General features: G+C 31.4%; 1 protein-coding gene across 7 annotated transcripts in view; it reads right to left on the reverse strand.

The window, feature by feature from the left end:
• Positions 1–296: 296 nt before the first annotated feature.
• The window catches only part of LOC139528728 (AP-1 complex subunit beta-1-like), a 40,611-nt gene continuing 18,216 nt past the window's right edge, over positions 297–22,691 (reverse strand). Inside the window, exons 14-24 of one of the 7 annotated variants that reach the window (XM_071324864.1) lie at positions 14,522–14,781; positions 14,253–14,273; positions 12,435–12,666; positions 11,749–11,844; positions 11,021–11,166; positions 6,987–7,116; positions 4,488–4,659; positions 3,765–3,919; positions 3,301–3,318; positions 1,279–1,355; positions 516–696 (exon numbers count right to left, since the gene is read on the reverse strand). In XM_071324864.1, the coding sequence (XP_071180965.1) occupies positions 1,281–1,355; positions 3,301–3,318; positions 3,765–3,919; positions 4,488–4,659; positions 6,987–7,116; positions 11,021–11,166; positions 11,749–11,844; positions 12,435–12,666; positions 14,253–14,273; positions 14,522–14,781 (1,305 nt within the window). In that variant the 3' untranslated portion in view covers positions 516–696; positions 1,279–1,280. Of the gene's footprint in view, positions 697–1,278; positions 1,356–3,300; positions 3,319–3,764; positions 3,920–4,487; positions 4,660–6,986; positions 7,117–11,020; positions 11,167–11,748; positions 11,845–12,434; positions 12,667–14,252; positions 14,274–14,521; positions 14,782–22,691 lie in introns of all 7 variants that reach the window. The other 6 variants (XM_071324867.1, XM_071324863.1, XM_071324870.1 and 3 more) reach the window with 6 other exon arrangements.

Here is a 22,691-nt window from a genome sequence, read left to right on the forward strand (position 1 = left end):
TTTTTTTTTAAAACACTTGGACACTGGCTTCCAGTTAGACTTGCTACATGTCCCTTCCTAATTATGTTTTTTTCTTTTTTTTTCTTCAATTTTGCCCCTTTAATAATTTTACTGCTATAACTAGGAGATTACAATTATACTGACATCTGCAGAAGGAAGGCCTTTCTCCAAGGGCAATCAGTAGGCTGGCACTTATCAGTAAACATATAAATTAGTAAGAGTGAAATAATAGAAAGGGAATTGTAGCAAGTCTAGCTTCCAATATATGATGTAGATTTTCATAAATGAGAGGGAAAAAAGATACCATTTATTTATTTGATCTTTAGTCTGTATAGCTACATGTTCTTTACAAGTATAGAATAATAGAGTATTACATTGTTTATTATGAATTAATATAACAAAAATTGTAACTGACGGCTTATCACAACAATACATTCTTTTAACCAAACCCAGTATTTTTTTTACTCTCATCAGTGAATGTAAACAACACATGTATGAACAATAATAGCGAAGCCTTTTACAAGATACAATGTTTTATAAAGTATGAATCCAGAAAGCTGTCACACTTGGAATGTACTCTCTAACAATTATTTCACACAACATTTAAAATCGGCAAAATCGTTAATTGTGAAGTATCGTGTCGAGAATCTGAAAAATTTCTGGGAAGATGTCAGGTGTGCCACTTCTTAATGAAACCTGAAAAACAGAAAATAATTTATTTGTTAGATACTTTGATTAAGATCCTACAGACCCATGGAAAATATATATTAAAAAATAAGCTCAATCTATACTCTCTTTTGTCGCTATTTTGCACATTTTCCCCTTTGATCTTTGTTTTTAATAAATCATGAACCTTGCCTGAGATCCAAAAAGTTTTGTTAGAAACTAAGGGTACATGTGATATCAATGACTTCAAAGGCAAAATAGCGAAAAAAACAGATCAATAGATTTTCAAAAACTATTTAAAAAAGTGAGAGCTGCATGTTGAAATGAAAATTGTTCAGAAAGGAAAACTATAGAAAGCCATACAAGTCCAGCTTATCCACTTGTGCTTTTCTCAATTCAGAAGCTAAAAATAATAAGAAAAAAAAATGTGACCACCTGGAAAGATTTAAAAATATGTAGGAAAACTGTTAAAAGAAGCATGCTTTCCTTTGATAAAAACGTTTTAAAAATTCCCCTTAATTGACAGGATATATATATATGAAGAACAAACTTGACAAAAAAACTAAAATGATATAGCATGCAATGTGCTTCCTACCACAGAAGGTGACGTACATTTAATTGTGCAGAATGGTATCATAGGCTTTCTGTATAACCGTATATACATCCATAGTTCGCGCCTTCAAGGAAAGCTGTCAAATTAAAATTGATACTATTTAACACTTCTCAAGTGAAAATGATCATTTTACTTTGCATGCAATCTTACTGAAGTTTGAGATAGTTCCTGCACTGGAAAAAAATGTCAATACTTTCAGTTATTCACATCATCATGGTGTTATTTACTATATATTTAGACCAATAATTGAAATAACTCGCACTGATAATAGAGACCAGTGTATCAAAAGGTATACACAAATCTTCATACATGAAAGATTATGAATTGAACATTTACAAGACACGAGTTTTAGAATTTACTTTAACTAGACAATAATTTTGAGCTATTTCATTGGCTGGACACTGACAAAAATGATGTGCAGAACTTCAGATTATTCCAGGCAAGGAACGTCAATAACTAGTTTTAAATGAACTGTTTCAGAAGCCTATGCACTCTGAGTAATATTTCAAAAACATGCAACAAAATATTTTAATCGGTTAATAATGTTGTAAACAACGGGAAAATAAACCAATGGTATAACATTAATATCCTTTTGATGCATGCTTTATGAAATTACACATAATTAATTTAATAAATACTGAAACATTCAAAAATTTGTGAGTGTATTTTTAATTTCAAAAACACAATAGAGAAATGAACCGTAACAACTTAATTTTTTTTCTTTCGTTCAAAATTGAGATTATGCTCTGGTTCATGACTTTATAAGACTTTTATGTGTAATTTATGCTGTTTTTAATTTCAACTTAAAATTCTGATTCCAAGGTGTTATAATGCATAAAAATACATTCACTAACATATTAACATAAACATGATAAACTTAACCATCTACACTGTCTAATGTAACACTGAACAATATAGCAAATCACAAAACACAAAACTATTACATCAATGACTATCTAGAATGTATTTTCTATTTTTCATGCTCAGTGATGTCACAGTTATTTAAAATAATTAAATAAAGTTAAAAATAACAAATAATAACTAGAAATATGGCTGAATTGATTTGAACACTATGAGCTATATCTTGGCAGTCAGTTTTCACTGGTGGAGGAAGGCCAAGAGAACCACATCCTGCTTTATATATCATATTCACTCATCCACAATTAACAAATGGCACCATTTAATCCTTTATTTCAACATTTATTTGGTCAATTTGTGTATTTTAAGGATGTTTGCTACTCTGTTTCAAAATTGCAAGTTTTTTTAAAAGACTGTTATAAATTGATAGTATAGAAAAAAAACGGAACTAAAAAAGCAGAAATAAATGAAGGGTCTGTGTTCTTCTTTTCAAAATATGAGCCATTGAAAAATTAGCAGTAAATGATGCTCTCTAGATTTTCAAAACATTAAATATTATCACCTTTTTTCATTCAAAAACTATTAAAAATAACATGAATTTTAAAAGATTTTCAAATATGGGTTTTAAAAACTTTTAAAAGAAAAAATGTAGGGGTTAGTGAACAAAATCTTTAATGGCATTATGCAGATAAAACCTGAGGACTCCATAATCTGACAAAAATTCTGAAACCCACACTTTTCTTAATTATTAAATGACAAACTGCAAGACACACCACATGTATATTTCACTATTTTCACACTCAAATTAAACCCACTTTTCCTATTATAACCACTTTCCTGATAGCATTTTAGCCAACAAAAGCATACCTCTGGTTAAAATATCTAGCAACAATATCCATTTTTAAAAAGCTATTTCATAAAATCATATAGTTTCTGTTCATAGCTCCAAACATGAACTTAATACAGAAAAATAGCTGAAAAAGGACTAACTGATTAAATTCTAATTGTCAAAAATATATTTTTCCATTTTTTATCTCCCCTTAAAAAACACTTTTTTTTTCTTAAATGAATTCTTTAAAATCCAAAAACATCTTTTTGCAGCTATTTTTCTCCTGAACTTTAAACAACTGCTAGCAATAAATCCAATAAACACATGATCTTACCGTCAATAAATTAACAAACTATTAAAATATCATAATATGATTGATTCAGAGATAGATAGATAATCAATCAAATAAAAGAGAAGGTCATATCAAAAACCCAAGTGGTTGGAGGATGGATACAAAAATAATTCCACATAAAAAATTATTTTCTATGCTTCCCTATTTGATAAATTGCATTGGGACTCATTTATAAATTAACAGATTTCTGTAGATATATATTCTTTTAATATAAATCTCCTTATATTTAAAAATACAAAATCTGTGTACCCAAAGTGTTCTGAATTCAACATGCTGTATGTTTTTAAAGATAATTTCAAATTATTTTCATTAAAAAGGATTTTTTTCCAAATTGTCCTTAATTTGAATTTTTCAAATATCTGAATATACATTGTACATAAGCAAGTCTTTATTTATGAATTCCTGAAAAGGGAAGTAAAAACACTACATAACAAAATATAAATTACCACAAAGTTGGTGTTTGGTGGTTGTATCTTTAGTTCAGCTAATACCCAGATTCCATTGGTCAGTTTAAGCGACTGGTACAACATATCCTGTCCCTCAACATTTCTTTTGGCAACAGTAAATATATTATTGTTTCTTAACTTAGCTGAAACTGTATCTGTAAAGGTAAAGAGGTAAAGGTATTATAATAAAATCATACTTTTTATACTGAATTTGTTGTTTTCAAAGCTTTTTTCTGCAGTCAACTTTATAAGCAACCTGATGGGCAAATCTGCTGAGAGTTTTGGATAGAAAACAATAAAAATTATAAATATATCAATAAAAGAGCATAAATTAGGGAACGGCCAAAGCTGTCAGTGGTCAATTTTGACAATGTTATGTCAGAATACTGTAAAAAAGAATAATGCTGTAAGTATAAAAAAGAAGATGTGGTATGATTGCCAATGAGACAACTATCCACAAAAAACCAAAATGACACAGACATTAACAACTATAGGTCACCGTATGGCCTTCAACAATGAGCAAAGCCCATACTGCATAGGTCAGAATTTTGTGTGTGACTTTATTGTGGAAAAAGCTGAATTAATAATTTCAGGAAATTCTAATACTATCAAAAATTTAAAAAAAATGAAATTTAATTTGGGAATTTGTCTTATGGGAGTTTTAACAGTAATAAAAACATAGCAAAAATTTTTGAACTTATAGAATACAATAAACAAACCTACCAGCATTATGTTCAACATTACTAATTGTGTATTGGACTTCGTTTTGTGCAGGAATATCTTTCCATGTTGCTAAGAAAACACGTTTTTCCATTTCACCATCTTCCGTAAAGAATACATGTATGGGCACATTAGTACTAAAGTAAAATACATCTATATTGTTTTTAACAGCAACCTGAAACAAGAATATACTTAAATTACAAATAACATAAGATAGGTAGTACTAAAGTAAAATACATCTATATTGTTTTTAACAGCAACCTGAAACAAGAATATACTTAAATTACAAATAACATAAGATAGGTAGTACTGCAAAAACACATGTGTTAAATTTCATTATGTAGGATTCCAACAGTTACAGCTATCTTAGCTGGCTTCCTGTAGAACCGAGCTTGAAACTGTTATCCAAATTATGTTCTGACTTTTATTACATTTTACAAGTTAGTATTCATCTTGTTGGTAGCTGGACTGTTTCAGTTTTCAATTGTGTTTATTTTTACGATATAAAATGTATAAGTTTGATAGGCAAGGGATTAGGTTTGTGGACAATAATAATGTTTTTTAAACTCTCCACATTTTCTGTCTGTAACGACTGTGGGTTTGGGTTTTTTATAAGCACCACTTTTTGTGGATTGAGGAAAAATTGTGTTTTGATGGATGTTTGATTTTGTGGTTCTGACAAAGTCTGATTACAAAATTTATACTTTGTTGAATAATTGAAATCATGGTTCACCTTTACCCCATGAAAACTGGTTAACCACACATATAAACCATTAGTAATCACCACACATATAAACCCTTAGTAATCACCACACATATAAACCCTTAGTAATCACCACACATATAAACCATTAGTAATCACCACACATATAAACCATTAGTAATCATCACACATATAAACCATTAGTAATCACCATACATATAAACCATATAAACCCTTAGTAATCACCACACATATAAACCATATAAACCCTTAGTAATCACCACACATATAAACCATTAGTAATCACCACACATATAAACTCTTAGTAATCACCACACATATAAACCATTAGTAATCACCACACATATAAACCCTTAGTAATCACCACACATATAAACCCTTAGTAATCACCACACATATAAACCATATAAACCCTTAGTAATCACCACACATATAAACCATATAATCCCTTAGTAATCACCACACATATAAACCATATAAACCCTTAGTAGTCACCACACATATAAACCCTTAGTAATCACCACACATATAAACCATTAGTAATCACCACACATATACACCCTTAGTAGTCACCACATATATAAACCCTTAGTAGTCACCACACATATAAACCCTTAGTAATCACCACACATATAAACCCTTAGTAATCACCACACATATAAACCCTTAGTAATCACCACACATATAAACCATATAAACCCTTAGTAATCACCACACATATAAACCCTTAGTAATCATCACACATATAAACCATATAAACCCTTAGTAGTCACCACACATATAAACCCTTAGTAATCACCACACATATAAACCATAAAAACCCTTAGTAATCACCACACATATAAACCATATAAACCCTTAGTAGTCACCACACATATAAACCCTTAGTAATCACCACACATATAAACCATATAAACCCTTAGTAATCACCACACATATAAACCCTTAGTAATCACCACACATATAAACCATATAAACCCTTAGTAATCACCACTCATATAAACCCTTAGTAATCACCACACATATAAACCATATAAACCCTTAGTAGTCACCACACATATAAACCCATAGTAATCACCACACAGATAAACCCTTAGTAATCACCACACATATAAACCATATAAACCCTTAGTAATCACCACACATATAAACCATATAAACCCTTAGTAATCACCACTCATATAAACCCTTAGTAATCACCACACATATAAACCCTTAGTAGTCACCACACATATAAACCCTTAGTAATCGCCACACATATAAACCATATAAACCCTTAGTAATCACCATACATATAAACCATATAAACCCTTAGTAGTCACCACACATATAAACCCTTAGTAATCACCACACATATAAACCATTAGTAATCACCACACATATAAACCCTTAGTAGTCACCACATATATAAACCCTTAGTAGTCACCACACATATAAACCCTTAGTAATCACCACACATATAAACCCTTAGTAATCACCACACATATAAACCCTTAGTAGTCACCACACATATAAACCCTTAGTAGTCAACTCACATATAAACCCTTAGTAATCACCACACATATAAACCATTAGTAATCACCACACATATAAACCCTTAGTAATCACCACATACTGTTTGTTGTTTGTTTTTAAGTAGGAGTCAGTTTTAGTGATAGATGTAGTCTGTTATTCTGTAAGACTGTTTTAGATATATATTCCTGTTATATCTTACGTGTATTGTTTAAAAGATTTTTCATGCTTCTTACACTTTTGATTCTCTGATTTAAGTATGTTACCTGTAAACTAGTTAAAGGATCCATTTTCTGTATTGGTCCAGTTGTATTCAGCACTAAAGATGTACTGGCACTCTGATTGGGTGGTAAAGGACTCTGTACTTGTAATGGATTGGCTGGTATTAAACCAAAGCTAAAAATAAAATCATAACCTTTCACAAACTTTTTCAAGAAATTATTTGTCTAATAAAATTTAAGAAATAATTGATGCAAGCTATGCTTTATTTTAGTTTTAACATGGGTAGGCATTATATTCGTGATTTTTTTTGCCCGAGCGATAGTGAGGGCTAAAATAACACAAATATAATGCCTACCCATTTTAAAACTACAATAAAGTTGTTGTTACATAAAAATCAGAAAGTACCAATGATTAAACCAGGCCAGAATTCGTGTTTGGGAAAAGAATAGTGACAGAAGAATAAGCAACCACTTCACCTAAATCCCTCAGTAGCACAAACCCTCATTTCAACCAATAATGAATATTAAATCCCATTTCTTTTAAAGGGAAACTTCGCAAAAAAATCAAAAATTGATATTATGTTCATTCTGTATAAAAATGCTCAAATTCATAGATATTAAAGTTTTATTCCGCTAGATAAGCGATCACCATCGATTTTAAATTTAGAGTATTAATTATCTGCGTTCCGCCATTTTGTCCTTCTTTCCCGATTAATGAAACGGTATGTCTATAAACCACAAAGAAACAAAACTACAGTAACCGATGTAGTCGTAATTGCGTGTCGATATCTTGTCAATCGTACGGTTGTTTTATCCGACTAACTAACCATGGTCTGTTGTTTTTAAACTTGATATTGGAATTAGGTGAAAAGTCAAAGTTGAAATCATAAATAAGTGTTCCGTGAAAATTGTTTTCGAAAATCTAATTTGTTCATAATTCTTTAAAGTAATAAACTGTTTTCAAATAAATTTTGATCTTCCCTCTTCTGATCACCAGCATGGCTAAAGGTATTACTTCCAAAGGTATTGTGAGGGGCTTGCAAGTTCACGCATCGTTTCATACGCTTGTTTATAAATAACATTTCTGGTGTAAAGAATATTATTCATAAAAATATAAATAATACCCAAAAAATAAGATTTGATGAAATTTAAATCTATTTAAATATTTTTTCCAAGGGTGAATTTGGGAAAATGTAATATATACTCATTGTCAAAAGTGAAGGACAGATTGGAACATACCAGAAATATTGATTTAAAAAAATGTACGCACTTGCCGACGATTCGTTTATACGACTGGATAGAAAGTTACGGAACTATAGCGCAATTTAAAATATATACATGTATACATTGAACATAAGAAAAAAACATATATTTTGAATAAATAGGGGTAAAAGTGTTGTAAATAGACTAGTCCACGTATGCCAACAGTATGTAATCATCGAATGTCGATAGACTATTGTATACCAGAAGAAGAAGAGAACCAATTTGATTTAAATACAGGTCGATGTATAACTTTTGCTTTGGTTCATTGAAGTTGTGGACATAGTAAAATCACAGATTTATATTTCAATAAGATTGTTTTCGAACAAAGGAAGGAATTCGTCATCACAATTGTTATATATGCCACTGGAAGAACACTAATTATCCCGAAGGGATGTGAATATTTTGCTGGGAAACTTTTGAGTATCAAAGTTTCAAATTAATTTCGGGATTTTTTTTTTTTCTTGGTATTCAATAATAGAAAAAAGAATAAATAACTTGTCCGCTAAATAGGGGTAATCTTGTCAGATGAAAGACTTTTAGTTATATTTAAAAAAAAATAGGGAAATATGACATTAAATTGGTTCTGTCTTTTTTTTTAAACATCGTTAAAAAGATGTGTGTCTAAGGTGAACGCCACAAGAACCCTGTAATACTAGTACGAGAGTATAGCATGTAAACATTCCTTCTCAATAATATGGTTGTATTGGAAATCTTTTCATACAGATTGACAACTCATTGTACGATATGCATGTAATATTTGCCACATGACGCCCATAGTTCTTTCTACCATCATCATCTTATTCTTTGATATTGCTGTCAACATCGATGGTTCACATCCAAACAAAAGGGGAGTAATGGACCTTCAGAGCTTCTCCGTGTTATACACTTGTGAAATATATAGACGAAATTTCTGTATTGAAATGAATATACATCTCACAAACAGGATTTTCAAATAACGATTTTGAGTAATCACCTTACAAACCAATATAAACGTATGGCAAGATATAACCATGAAGGAATTTAGTTTTTGTCAGACTCAAGAACTCATCACTATCATAAACGTATACGTATATATGCATATAATTTCAAATATCAAGAACAAGCGGTCGATGTCGATAGTCCGTTTTCTAACTGTTCGAGTTAGACATGTCACTTGTTCATTCTTGAAAGCCTTCATATTCCCCGTCTAACGATGGGAACTGTTTCTGATTGTGTTGACTATAAATGCTTGTATGGTAATTCTGTTGTTTAGCTGTACAAGCGGTTGCATTTCATCTCCTTTCCCAACAAAAAAAGGAACGAAACGCTACTAGTCTGCTTTCTCTGGAGCTCATCCTCAATGGCTCTTATACGTCAGGAAACTTACATGTATACTAATAATGATTGTTTCAAGAACAACGATGTATGGACGAACTATTCTAAATTCGTCAATATCAGTTATGCATGACTAAAATATAACTTTTATTACAACTACTGTATTACTTATTTGGATTAATGACGGCTATCATGTTCAACATTGCACAACTATTATCATAGAATTAAAAAAAAAATCCTCAAAAATCCTTAAAAAAAATTAATGCCTTAGCTTAGATAATTGGTATTTTTTCACAAAAAGTTCGTGTAAATGATTGTCAAATGAATTTAATTATGTAAGAATAAAATGTTAAAAAGAAACTAAAAAAAAATCATGTATGTTGTATTTTTTTGTCAATTAAAAACTTTAAAATTGCAATAGTTTTATTAGCATTTAAACACAGCCAGATTTGAATACAAGTTAAGAAATTCCGGTAAAGTCAATGATATCAAACAGATGAACAATGGTATATCAAATTGGGTAATATTGCATTTAGTTTTTATTAAAAGATTAAAACTACTATTTTTTACTTCATATTTGAATCTTTACGCCCGTTAAGAAAGTAATCAAAAATTGTTTCCTTTTATTTTTATACATTTTCGGATTTACGAATCTGAATTTTATTTTCAATTAATTTACACAATTTAATTATTGAATCTTTATTCTCATCGTGTATTAAATCTTAGTGTATTAACATCGTGACATCATACTCTTTCTAATCCTTTCTGGATATCCTTTCCAAATAACAACATTTATACCTGTGTACGCTTGAACTCACACCTGCGGCTAAATAGCTACAAGGTAAACGAATTGACCTCAAGCCGAGAAATATACAGTGACCTTTACAAAATAATATACACACTCTGCTCACACATTAGTTGCATTGAAATGATTATCAAAACAATAACGGTAAATAGACAAGTAAATAGTAAAAATGTTCAATAAATATTTTATGAATAAAATCTCAACAATAATTAATTAAATTTATTCAAAAACATTTACTAGAGACAGAGACATATAATTTTATAGGAGTTTAATTCAATGAATACAAAACGGTATATGCATATTCATTTTCGTTCATTATTATATTGTGGTTAATAACTACGACCATTCGTCAGCTGTGCGCTTTTAATTACGTATATTGTCGATAAGCTATAAGAGTTAAACAGATTTTATTTTTTCCCAGAATTCAATAAATCGGGCTAATACGTCACGACCCACTCGAGAATTCAACCAAAAACGTTACAAATACTTGATTTTCTCCGTTATTAGAAGGAATATAAATTTAAAACTTTGCAAATGTGTTTTTTATGTTAAGATGAACATAATTAGATGATAAGTAAAAAATCGCGGAATTTCCCTTTAAATCCTTTTAATACATTTATAAGGTTGAATACAATTCTTTTAAACTGTTTCCAAGAAATGAAAGTGCTGTATTCAAATAAATTGCTTTCTTTCTTACCTATTTTTATTAAACTGTATAGCAAATCCAGCCATAGGTTGCATGGCTTTATTACTAAACGTCAGATCCATTATAACTTGGTTATTTTTGCGTATAAATGTTCCTGTAACTTCTAAACCTTTTCCCTTAGCTGCAGGTATCCACACCTATAATATAACAATCATTCAGTTAAGTGCTTATTGATTAAAAGAAATTTAAAAATTTATTTTTCTATGAATCTCAAATTCTGAGTTTTGTATAAAAAGAAATCTAGTTATGTTGGAAGATAGTATAAAGCAAAACAATTTAAACAAATAAAAATTGTAAAGTATAAAAAAGTCCAAATACATCAAAACATTCTTCACAATGCAAGCAGATTTATATTCAACAAAATACACCTTTGAATTCTCAGAATAGTATATTCTTGGTTCGTGAGTTAATTTAAAAAAAATTCTCTTTCAAAGTATGTATGTTTTATAAAAAATGTTTATGGCCTAATGTTGATCTTTCAAACTTTATTTTCAAACAATAAATATAAATTTTATTCTTAAACTCTCAGAAGATCTAGTTCTTGTGCGAGTGATTTAACATTGTACATTGTTTATTTACCTCTTTTGTGAGTGATTTAACATTGTACATTGTTTATTTACCTCTTGTGAGAGTGATTTAACATTGTACATTGTTTATTGAGTGATTTAACATTGTACATTGTTTATTGAGTGATTTAACATTGTACATTGTTTATTTACCTCTTGTGGTGGAGTATAAGACTGTGATTGCGACATTCCAAAGATATCTCCTAGTCCACCCAAACCACCATCACCTGCAGGGGCTGGACCTCCAAGCTGTAATAGATAAAAGACAATAACGATATAATGTTAAACATATCACGTGACATTCAAAAGATATCTCCTAGTCCACCCAAACCACCATCACCTACAGGGGCTGGACCTCCAAGCTGTAATAGATAAAAGACAATAACAATATAATGTTAAACATATCATGTGACATTCCAAAGATATCTCCTAGTCCACCTAAACCACCATCACCGGCAGGACCTCCAAGCTGTAATAGAAATCAGACAATAACAATATCATGTAAACATAATATTCTCAAAGTAAAGAGACATTAATTGCACATAATTGATTGATTGTTCGATTGGTGTTAAAAACAACATCCAGTACACTTGTCAATATCATGGTGGTACATTTTTATTGGTGGAGGAAGCCAGAACCCCCCCCCCCACACTTTGAACTTTGAAATTTTGCAGGAAATCTAGCAATCCTACAGGTCCACAAAAAGGAAAAATTGCCTACATTCTTGCCATTGTTATATTTCTCCCAATAAATGTGAGTCAAGTTATCACAAACAGGATTTGATATGAAGAATTTAAAAAAGATAAATCTGTTATTTACAAATTCAGTTTAATTCTTACCAAGGAATCTAACCCTTCTCCTAAGAGGTCCATTGCACCAGAGGTCTGTACTGGTGTCTGTGATGGACCACCAAACATCTGTTGTTGTTGGGCCATTGAAGGACCACCCAGGTCCATATCTAGCAGATCTCCTATCAGTGAGTCCACACCAGGTATCACAGTGGCTTGTGGAGCAGCAGGAGCTCCCATGTTTTCTACCACAGCTTGGGTCTCTTGTTCGGCCAAGTTCCCTCTACAAGAATAAATTCCTGTATATATAACTTACAAAAATACATCATGAATCAAGAAAAAAGAACCCATGTGTTTTTGTGGTAATCCTGTCTATACTCATATCAAAGTAGAACAAACGAAGAAGTAGGTGTCTGTCAGATAAAAAATGCACTTCTAGAGAGGGCTTATAATAATCTGGTTGTATTTCTCAGGTTACTTACGTGCAATTTTATTTCTGCATTTCACTTAATAGATCCTCAGCATTGGGAAATTCTATTTCTATAATTGAACAAGTCGGACATTTAATACATTTTAAATGCGAGGCAGTGTGAGAATTTTTTTCTTGTAATTTAAAAAAAATAAAATCAGAAGGTAACCAATGACCATGTAAACAGCTCAGAATAGAAATCTAATAAAAAACCAGGTGCTCCGCAGGGCACAGCTTTATACGACTGCAGAAGTCAAACCCTGAACAGTTGGGGTAAGTATGGACACAACATTCACGCTTGATACAGCTCTGAATAAGTTTTTGACATAATATGAGTTTCTGACACAAAACAAATGTCGAGATCTTACAAATCTATTGTGCAATATTGTGCAATTAAAGATTTCTTCTTTAAACTTTTCAAAAATTTGGATCAATCCCAAGCTTCCTTTTGTGGTTATAAACATTGTCTTAAAATCTTATTGATTTCTTTTTACTAATTCAAAAGTTATTATCCAGAAACAATCCGTCCAGACGATGCTGACGACGACGCCGGCGCCTTCGTGATAAATATACGACATTTTTTTTTTTATTTTTACGGTCGTATAATGACTAGATGCAAGAAAATAGATTAATACAAGAATATTTTTGGTTGTAACACAAAGATGCAGAGGTAACATATGGTCTGAATATGTAAAATGGATATTGATAGAAAATGAAATTCGTTCATATCAGACTTGAATCACAAATGTGTATACAGTCAATAATATTGGACTGCATGAAAAAGCATCATGCAGTATAAAAAACAGAACATTCACTTCCTAAAATTCACATGGGTGGAAAGAATTAAGATTATTTTCAGTCAGAATTTGTACGTAGTTTGACAATATCATATAATACTGTGTATTCATCTATTTTTGTGGGCATCAATTTTCGTGGATTGCTGAAAACTTGCATTTTCGTGGATATTTGATGGGTTTGCTGTACACAAAGCTTAATGAAAACATGCTATTTGTTGAACATTCATATTCGTTTATCTGTACCCACAAAAATTGGTATCGAATAATAATGAATCCACAGTATTCAGACTTTTTACATAGTTGGACAGAATCATACACAATTTCAGTCAGTACTGTAATGTTCTTTTGTGAGATAAGATCATAAGAGCATTCTTAATCATACACATATAGAAAGTTATATTTCACATTCAATCAGAATTTGTGGTTTTCATGAAAATCTGTAAAGAAAAATGTCATGAGCTTAAATTACCGGTAAGTTTAGAAAAAAAAATTTGTAAAATAAATAAATTCTATTTTCTTCTTATTAATTTCTCACATATTTCCATTAACCACAAAGACTGATAGCATTGATAATAAATAAAAAGAACATTTGCTGCATCCTACCGTCTAGTGTGCTTCCTGTATCTAAAAAGTATTCATAACAAGTTATCTCAAAATTACATAATTTTGTATTTATAGACAGAAACAGGAGAGTTGTTACAAATTTACTTCAGGTAATACGAAAATCATTTAAACAATATTTCTGATATTCCTTTTTATTTGGCTTCATACAGTACAACCTATAATAGATTCGGGTTGATTCTCCTATCAACATTTCTAATATCAATTCTATGCAAAGAAAATACATCTAAAATGATGGGGTCATTACTTACGATGAAGATTTTGGAGGTAGAACTCTCCTCAGTCCACCTTGACGACCTTCAACAAATGAATTAGGAGGTTTGTGATAAACAGAGGCTAGACTAGATATGTGACAAATCAGTTCATCAAGTAATGTTGGTTCTATCAGATCTGTTTCCTCTGAGATCAATGGTTTCTCTGCTAATACCACTTCCTTAGCAGCAGCAGGATCTGTTGATAGCAACCTCCAGTAAATATATCCTCTATCTCTCAAGTCTGGATTGTCACTGTCCTGTTATTGAAAATAAAATATGAAATGTTACATAAATCCTGTTAACTTGAATATTTTTGCAAATCTAGATGTATAAACTTTTGTGCATGGGTTGAATTTGATGCATAAATGATTAATCAACTTTATATAAATATCTTCCTCTTTGAGAAATCAATTCTGCGGGTGTATATTTTATTCAATTTAGATAATGACACAAAAAAATCCTCCATGTTTAGGGTATTACAATTATGAATAAATATAAATGTGGGGTATGCACCTGTATATTATTGTGGACTATATGTTGGTTTTTAGATGTCTTAAAATAACGAGTCAGGTTGAGGTCTGAATGGGGTATAACTTACACCTATTTTTATTCATATATTAAAAACAAATTTATCCAACATTATATGCTGTTTTTGTTTATGTTTGCAAAACATACTGGTCTGAAAATTCTTTCTATCTTAGATATGCTAATTAACTAACTCTGTACTGTAAGAAATAACTATTATTAGCCTAACTCTGTACTGTAAGAAATTACTATTATTAGCCTAACTCTGTACTGTAAGAAATTACTATTATTAGCCTAACTCTGTACTGTAAGATATTATTAGCCTAACTCTGTACTGTAAGCTATTACTATTATTAGCCTAACTCTGTACTGTAAGATATTATTATTAGCCTAACTCTGTACTGTAAGATATTACTATTATTAGCCTAACACTGTACTGTAAGATATTACTATTATTAGCCTAACACTGTACTGTAAGAAATTACTATTATTAGCCTAACTCTGTACTGTAAGATATTACTATTATTAGCCTAGCTCTGTACTGTAAGATATTACTATTATTAGCCTAACTCTGTACTAGCCTAACTCTGTACTGTAAGAAATTACTATTATTAGCCTAACTCTGTACTAGTCTAACTCTGTACTGTAAGAAATTACTATTATTAGCCTAACTCTGTACTGTAAGAAATTACTATTATTAGCCTAACTCTGTACTGTAAAATATTACTATTATTAGCCTTACTCTATACTGTAAGAAATTACTATTATTAGCCTAACTCTGTACTGTAAGAAATTACTATTATTAGCCTAACTCTGTACTGTAAGATATAACTATTATTAGCCTAACTCTGTACTGTAAGATATAACTATTATTAGCCTAACTCTGTACTGTAAGATATTACTATTATTAACCTAACTCTGTACTGTAAGATATTACTATTATTAGCCTAACTCTGTACTGTAAGATATTACTATTATTAGCCTAACTCTGTACTGTAAGATATTACTATTATTAGCCTAACTCTGTACTGTAAGATATTACTATTATTAGCCTAACACTGTACTGTAAGATATTACTATTATTAGCCTAACTCTGTACTGTAAGATATAACTATTATTAGCCTAACTCTGTACTGTAAGAAATTACTATTATTAGCCTAACTCTGTACTGTAAGATATTACTATTATTAACCTAAGTTTGTACTGTAAGAAATTACTATTATTAGCCTAACTCTGTACTGTAAGATATTACTATTATTAGCCTAACCCTGTATTGTAAGAAATTACTATTATTAGCCTAACCCTGTACTATAAGAAATTACTATTATTAGCCTAGCTCTGTACTGTAAGATATTACTATTATTAGCCTAACTCTGTACTGTAAGAAATTATTATTATTAACCTAAGTTTGTACTGTAAGAAATTACTATTATTAGCCTAACTCTGTACTTCTTCTTCTTCTTCTTTAAGTTTTCCAGTTTTCCATCTGAATAAAGATGATTAATAACTGGTGCATACGTGGCCTATTTATTAAAATTAAGTTTTATTTACAAACAGTGCAAAGAACAGATGTAGTGATTAAAACGATGTACATGAGATGAAGTTTTTTAAATAATAGTGGAGAGAACAGCATATGTTAGCTGATCTCTGAGAGAGTCGACTGTCTGTGTATTTTCTACTGTGGTTGGTAAAAGATTCCATTGAGTTATTGTGTATGGGAAGAATGAAAATCTGTACGAGTCTTTTGATGTATAAATATGTCTGAAGGTGTGAGAATGATGTTTTCTGGTTCTTGAGTCTGATGGAATGAGAATTGTGCTAGATGGTATAGCAACAAGTTGATGTGTGATCTTGTACATCATAACCAGTCGTGCACGCAGTCTGCGTTGTGTCAAAATAGGCCAGTTTAGTGTGTTCAGCATGTTTGATACACTACTAGTATTATGATACCTGTTGCAGGCATACCGAGCAGCTCGCCTTTGGACCATCTCTATCTTTGAAATAGATTCTGAAGTGTGGGGGTCCCAAACTGAGCAAGAGTATTCGAGTTTGGGACGGACAAGTGCTTGGTATGCCTGGCTCTTGATGTTTTGATTTGATGTTTTCAGATTTCTTCGAAGGAAGCCGAGAGTTTTGTTGGCTTTTGATATATTGTCATCTATGTGTTTGTCCCATTTAAGGTTTGATTGTAATGTGATGCCTAAGTACTTAGCAGATGTAACAGATTCTAGTATATGATTGTGGAGAGTGTAATTATGTTTTAAAGGTTGACGTTTGGTTGTTACAGAGAGAACATTACACTTGTCTGGGTGGAAGGCCATCAGCCAGTCCTCTTCCCATTTTGCAGCTGCGTCAAGGTCAGCTTGCAGTTTTAGGCAGTCACTCTGGGATTTAACTGGCATGTATAAGATACTGTCATCAGCAAATAGTCTTAGTTTGCTATGTGTAAGGTAGTCTGGAAGGTCGTTGATATACGCCAAGAATAAGACAGGACCTAAGACAGTACCTTGAGGAACCCCAGAGGTGACTGGGACTGTGCTTGATGATCTTCCATCCAGAACAACTGTCTGGGTTCGATCAGAGAGAAATGCAGAGATCCAATTTAAAGTGTTTCCATTAATGCCAAAATAGTGTAATTTGTATAGTAAGTGACGATGCGGAACTTTATCAAAGGCTTTCGCAAAGTCCATTATTACAAGGTCTGTTTGTGTATTTGAATTGTTTGTGGATTGAAGTTCTTGAATGAAGGAGAGAAGTTGTGTCTCACAAGAACGAGAGTGCCGAAAGCCATGTTGAAGGTCGTACAAGATGTTATTTGATTCGAGATGTTTCATAATGTGTGATGTTACTATGTGTTCCATTAACTTGCAGCAAATACAAGTTAATGAAATAGGTCTATAATTGACCGGTTTATGCTTATCCCCTTTTTAGCTCACCTGGCCCAAAGGGCCAAGTGAGCTTTTCTCATCACTTGGCGTCCGGCGTCCGTCGTCCGTCGTCGTCGTCGTCGTCGTCCGTCGTTAGCTTTTACAAAAATCTTCTCCTCTGAAACTACTGGGCCAATTTTTACCAAACTTGGCCACAATCATTATTAGGGTATCTAGTTTAAAAATTGTGTCCGGTGACCCGGCCAACCAACCAAGATGGCCGCCATGGCTAAAAATAGAACATAGGGGTCAAATGCAGTTTTTGGCCTATAACTCAAAAACCAAAGCATTTAGAGCAAATCTGACAGGAGTAGAATTGTTAAACAGGTGAAGATCTATCTGCCCTGAAATTTTCAGATGAATCGGATAACCCGTTGTTGGGTTGCTGCCCCTGAATTAGTAATTTTAAGGAAATTTTGCGGTTTTTGGTTATTATCTTGAATATTATTATAGATAGAGATAAACAGTAAACAGCAATAATGTTCAGCAAAGTAAGATTTACAAATAAGTCAACATGACTGAAATGGTCAGTTGACCCGTTTAGGAGTTATTGCCCTTTATAGTCAATTTTTAACCATTTTTCGTAAATTAAAGTAATCTTTTACAAAAATCTTCTCCTCTGAAACTACTTGGCCAAATTAATCCAAACTTGGCCACAATCATCTTTGGGGTATCTAGTTTAAAAAATGTGTGGCGTGACCTGGTCAACCAACCAAGATGGCCGCCACCGCTAAAAATAGAACATAGGGGTAAAATGCAGTTTTTGGCTTATAACTCAAAAACCAAAGCATTTTGAGGAAATCTGACAGGGGATAAAAATGTTTATCAGGTCAAGAACTATCTGCCCTGAAATTTTCAGATGAATCGGTCAATTGGTTGTTGGGTTGCTGCCCCTGAATTGGTAATTTTGAAGAAATTTTGCTGTTTTTGGTTATTATCTTGAATATTATTATAGTTAGAGATAAACTGTAAACAGCAATAATGTTCAGCAAAGTAAGATCTACAAATAAGTCAACATGACCTAAATGGTCAATTGACCCCTTAAGGAGTTATTGCCCTTTATAGTCAATTTTTAACAATTTTCATTAATTTGGTAAATTTATGTAAATTTTTACCAAATATAGTTCTCTGTTACTAATGGGCAAAGTTCATGATAGATATAATTGTAAGAAGCAAAATCGTTCAGTAAAGTAAGAACTTCAAACACATCACCATCACCAAAATACTATTTTGTCATGAATCCATTTGTGTCCTTTGTTTAATATGCACATAGACCAAGGTGAGCGACACAGGCTCTTTAGAGCCTCTAGTTTATATGCTGGTGCGACTCTAGCGTGTTTCCAGTCGTTAGGTGTAATACCAGTGTTGTATGATTTGTTAAAGATTAAGCATAGTATTGGTGCAATTTCTGTCTTCATTTCTTTCAGTAAGCGGCCACTGATGTTATCTGGGCCGGTGGCTTTATGTGGGTTGATCTTATTTAAGAGTTTTTCGATCCCATTTGGTGTTATATGTAATTCGCTGATATTCGGATGTGAACTGATGCCTTTGTTTGGTATTGGGTCATCTGTAACTGGGGTAAATACAGATTGAAACTGTTCGTTTAAGAGATTTGCTTTCTCTGTGGCATCTGTAATGATGTTGCCGTCTTTCTTTAGTGCAGAGATACCAGATTTGTCAGTTCTTATTGACTTGATGTATTGAAAGAGTTTCTTAGGTTTGCTCTGATTTTGTATTTGAATGTCTGGTTCATTAATTGGAAGATCACATATAAGTTTTTTACTGTAAGATATTACTATTATTAGCCTAACCCTGTATTGTAAGAAATTACTATTATTAGCCTAACTCTGTACTGTAAGAAATTACTATTATTAGCCTAGCTCTGTACTGTAAGATATTACTATTATTAGCCTAACCCTGTATTGTAAGAAATTACTATTATTAGCCTAACTCTGTACTGTAAGAAATTACTATTATTAGCCTAGCTCTGTACTGTAAGATATTACTATTATTAGCCTAACTTTGTACTGTAAGAAATTATTATTATTAACCTAAGTTTGTACTGTAAGAAATAACTATTATTAGCCTAACTCTGTACTGTAAGATATTACTATTATTAGCCTTACTCTATACTGTAAGATATTACTATTTATATCCTCACTCTGTACTGTAAGATATTATTATTATTAACATAACTTTGTACTGTAAGATATTACTATTATTAGCCTAACTCTGTACTGTAAGATATTACTATTATTAGCCTAACTCTGTACTGTAAGATATTACTATTATTAGCCTAACTCTGTACTGTAAGATATTACTATTATTAGCCTAACTCTGTACTGTAAGATATTACTATTATTAGCCTAACCCTGTATTGTAAGAAATTACTATTATTAGCCTAACTCTGTACTGTAAGATATTATTAGCCTAACTCTGTACTGTAAGATATTACTATTATTAGCCTGACTGTACTGTAGCCTAACTCTGTACTGTAAGATATTATTATTATTAACCTAACTCTGTACTGTAAGATATTACTATTATTAGCCTAACTCTGTACTGTAAGATATTACTATTATTAGCCTTACTCTATACTGTAAGAAATTACTATTATTAGCCTAACTCTGTACTGTAAGAAATTACTATTATTAGCCTAACTCTGTACTGTAAGATATTACTATTATTAGCCTAACTCTGTACTGTAAGATATAACTATTATTAGCCTAACTCTGTACTGTAAGATATTACTTTTATTAACCTAACTCTGTACTGTAAGATATTACTATTATTAGCCTAACTCTGAACTGTAAGATATTACTATTATTAGCCTAACTCTGTACTGTAAGATATTACTATTATTAGACTAACTCTGTACTGTAAGATATTACTATTATTAGCCTAACACTGTACTGTAAGATATTACTATTATTAGCCTAACTCTGTACTGTAAGATATAACTATTATTAGCCTAACTCTGTACTGTAAGAAATTACTATTATTAGCCTAACTCTGTACTGTAAGATATTACTATTATTAACCTAAGTTTGTACTGTAAGAAATTACTATTATTAGCCTAACTCTGTACTGTAAGATATTACTATTATTAGCCTAAGGCCAGACTTTTTATTTTATCTGTTTAACGAAAAAATTTGTAAAAAATTAGGGTCGAGGGGGCGAAATAAAAAAAAAAATAAAAGTGCAAAATTGGTCCAGTCGACACTAAACATAAAAATAAAACCATTATAAGTGTCTTTTTTTTTCTTTTTTTTTTTTTTTAGAATTTATTAAAATACAAGAACAATGAAATGAGAAGAGACCAGTATATTAACCCAGAGAAATTTAAATACATATAGTTTATATATGTCTCTGGTTAACCATTCTATTAATATAAACATAAAAACTATGTTTTGATTCTGTATTTCCACTAATATAGATCCATGGCACCACTCAAATATATCAACCTCGCTACACATACACTATATATTTATATACCAGTCACCCAGTCAGGAACCTCTTAGTGTATGCAGAGACATATATACACATGTATATATGTCTCTGGTGTATTAGTCCCAGAGTTAAGCAACTTTAACATATAAATTGAAACAATGCTTATACATGGAAATATATACATTAATCAAGAAGATCTAACCAAAAGTATGTTAATGCGTGTGGAATGCGTAATTTTCCCTTTTGGGATCAATTTTTGTCTGTCAGCAGTGCCATTCATGCGTCTGTAGTCATTATCGCAAGAATCCGGATTTCGGTCATAGCGGGTCCGTTTCCGATGAAATCCCGATTTCGATCTGTAGTTCTACAAATTTAAATGTCGGACGAAGAAAAATTTACAAAAATAAACGATGTTTGATGCGCTATTTGGAAAGGAATATGACGTTTCTAATGCAATACATGGATGACAAGTTTACTTGAGGCTAATTTCATCAAGTTCTGATGAAGTAATAACTGATTTTGCAAATAGTTAGAATGATTTGATACGCTCTCGTGTAACAAGTATGAAAAGCATGCCACCAGCTTAAAAATCTTTTACAAGAAAATATATATCGTTTATGCCTTGAATTTCTTTACTTTTAAATGAAAATTGCTGTTTCATTGACTTGGTAAAAATTAAATTTTACCGATAACGAAATCGACTGAAAGCGAGTATCGTGAACAACACATTAATTTTATTTTTTTCTGAGGATTTCGTAACAGTCGGCGGGAAAAATAATAATAAAAGTAAGAAGCACTACTTTTATTTTTATTCTAAAATCGGGAAAGGTGGAGTCGGCGGATCTCGTTAAACAGATAATAAAAAAAGTCTGGCCTAACCCTGTATTGTAAGAAATTACTATTATTAGCCTAACTCTGTACTGTAAGAAATTACTATTATTAGCCTAGCTCTGTACTGTAAGAAATTACTATTATTAGCCTAACTCTGTACTGTAAGATATTACTATTATTAGCCTAACTCTGTACTGTAAGAAATTACTATTATTAACCTAAGTTTGTACTGTAAGAAATTACTATTATTAGCCTAACTCTGTACTGTAAGATATTACTATTATTAGCCTAACTCTGTACTGTAAGAAATTACTATTATTAGCCTAGCTCTGTACTGTAAGATATTACTATTATTAGCCAACTCTGTACTGTAAGAAATTACTATTATTAGCCTAACTCTGTACTGTAAGAAATTACTATTATTAGCCTAACTC

The sequence above is a fragment of the Mytilus edulis genome, chromosome 6, assembly GCF_963676685.1.
Source record: "Mytilus edulis chromosome 6, xbMytEdul2.2, whole genome shotgun sequence".
Taxonomy (NCBI): domain Eukaryota; kingdom Metazoa; phylum Mollusca; class Bivalvia; order Mytilida; family Mytilidae; genus Mytilus; species Mytilus edulis.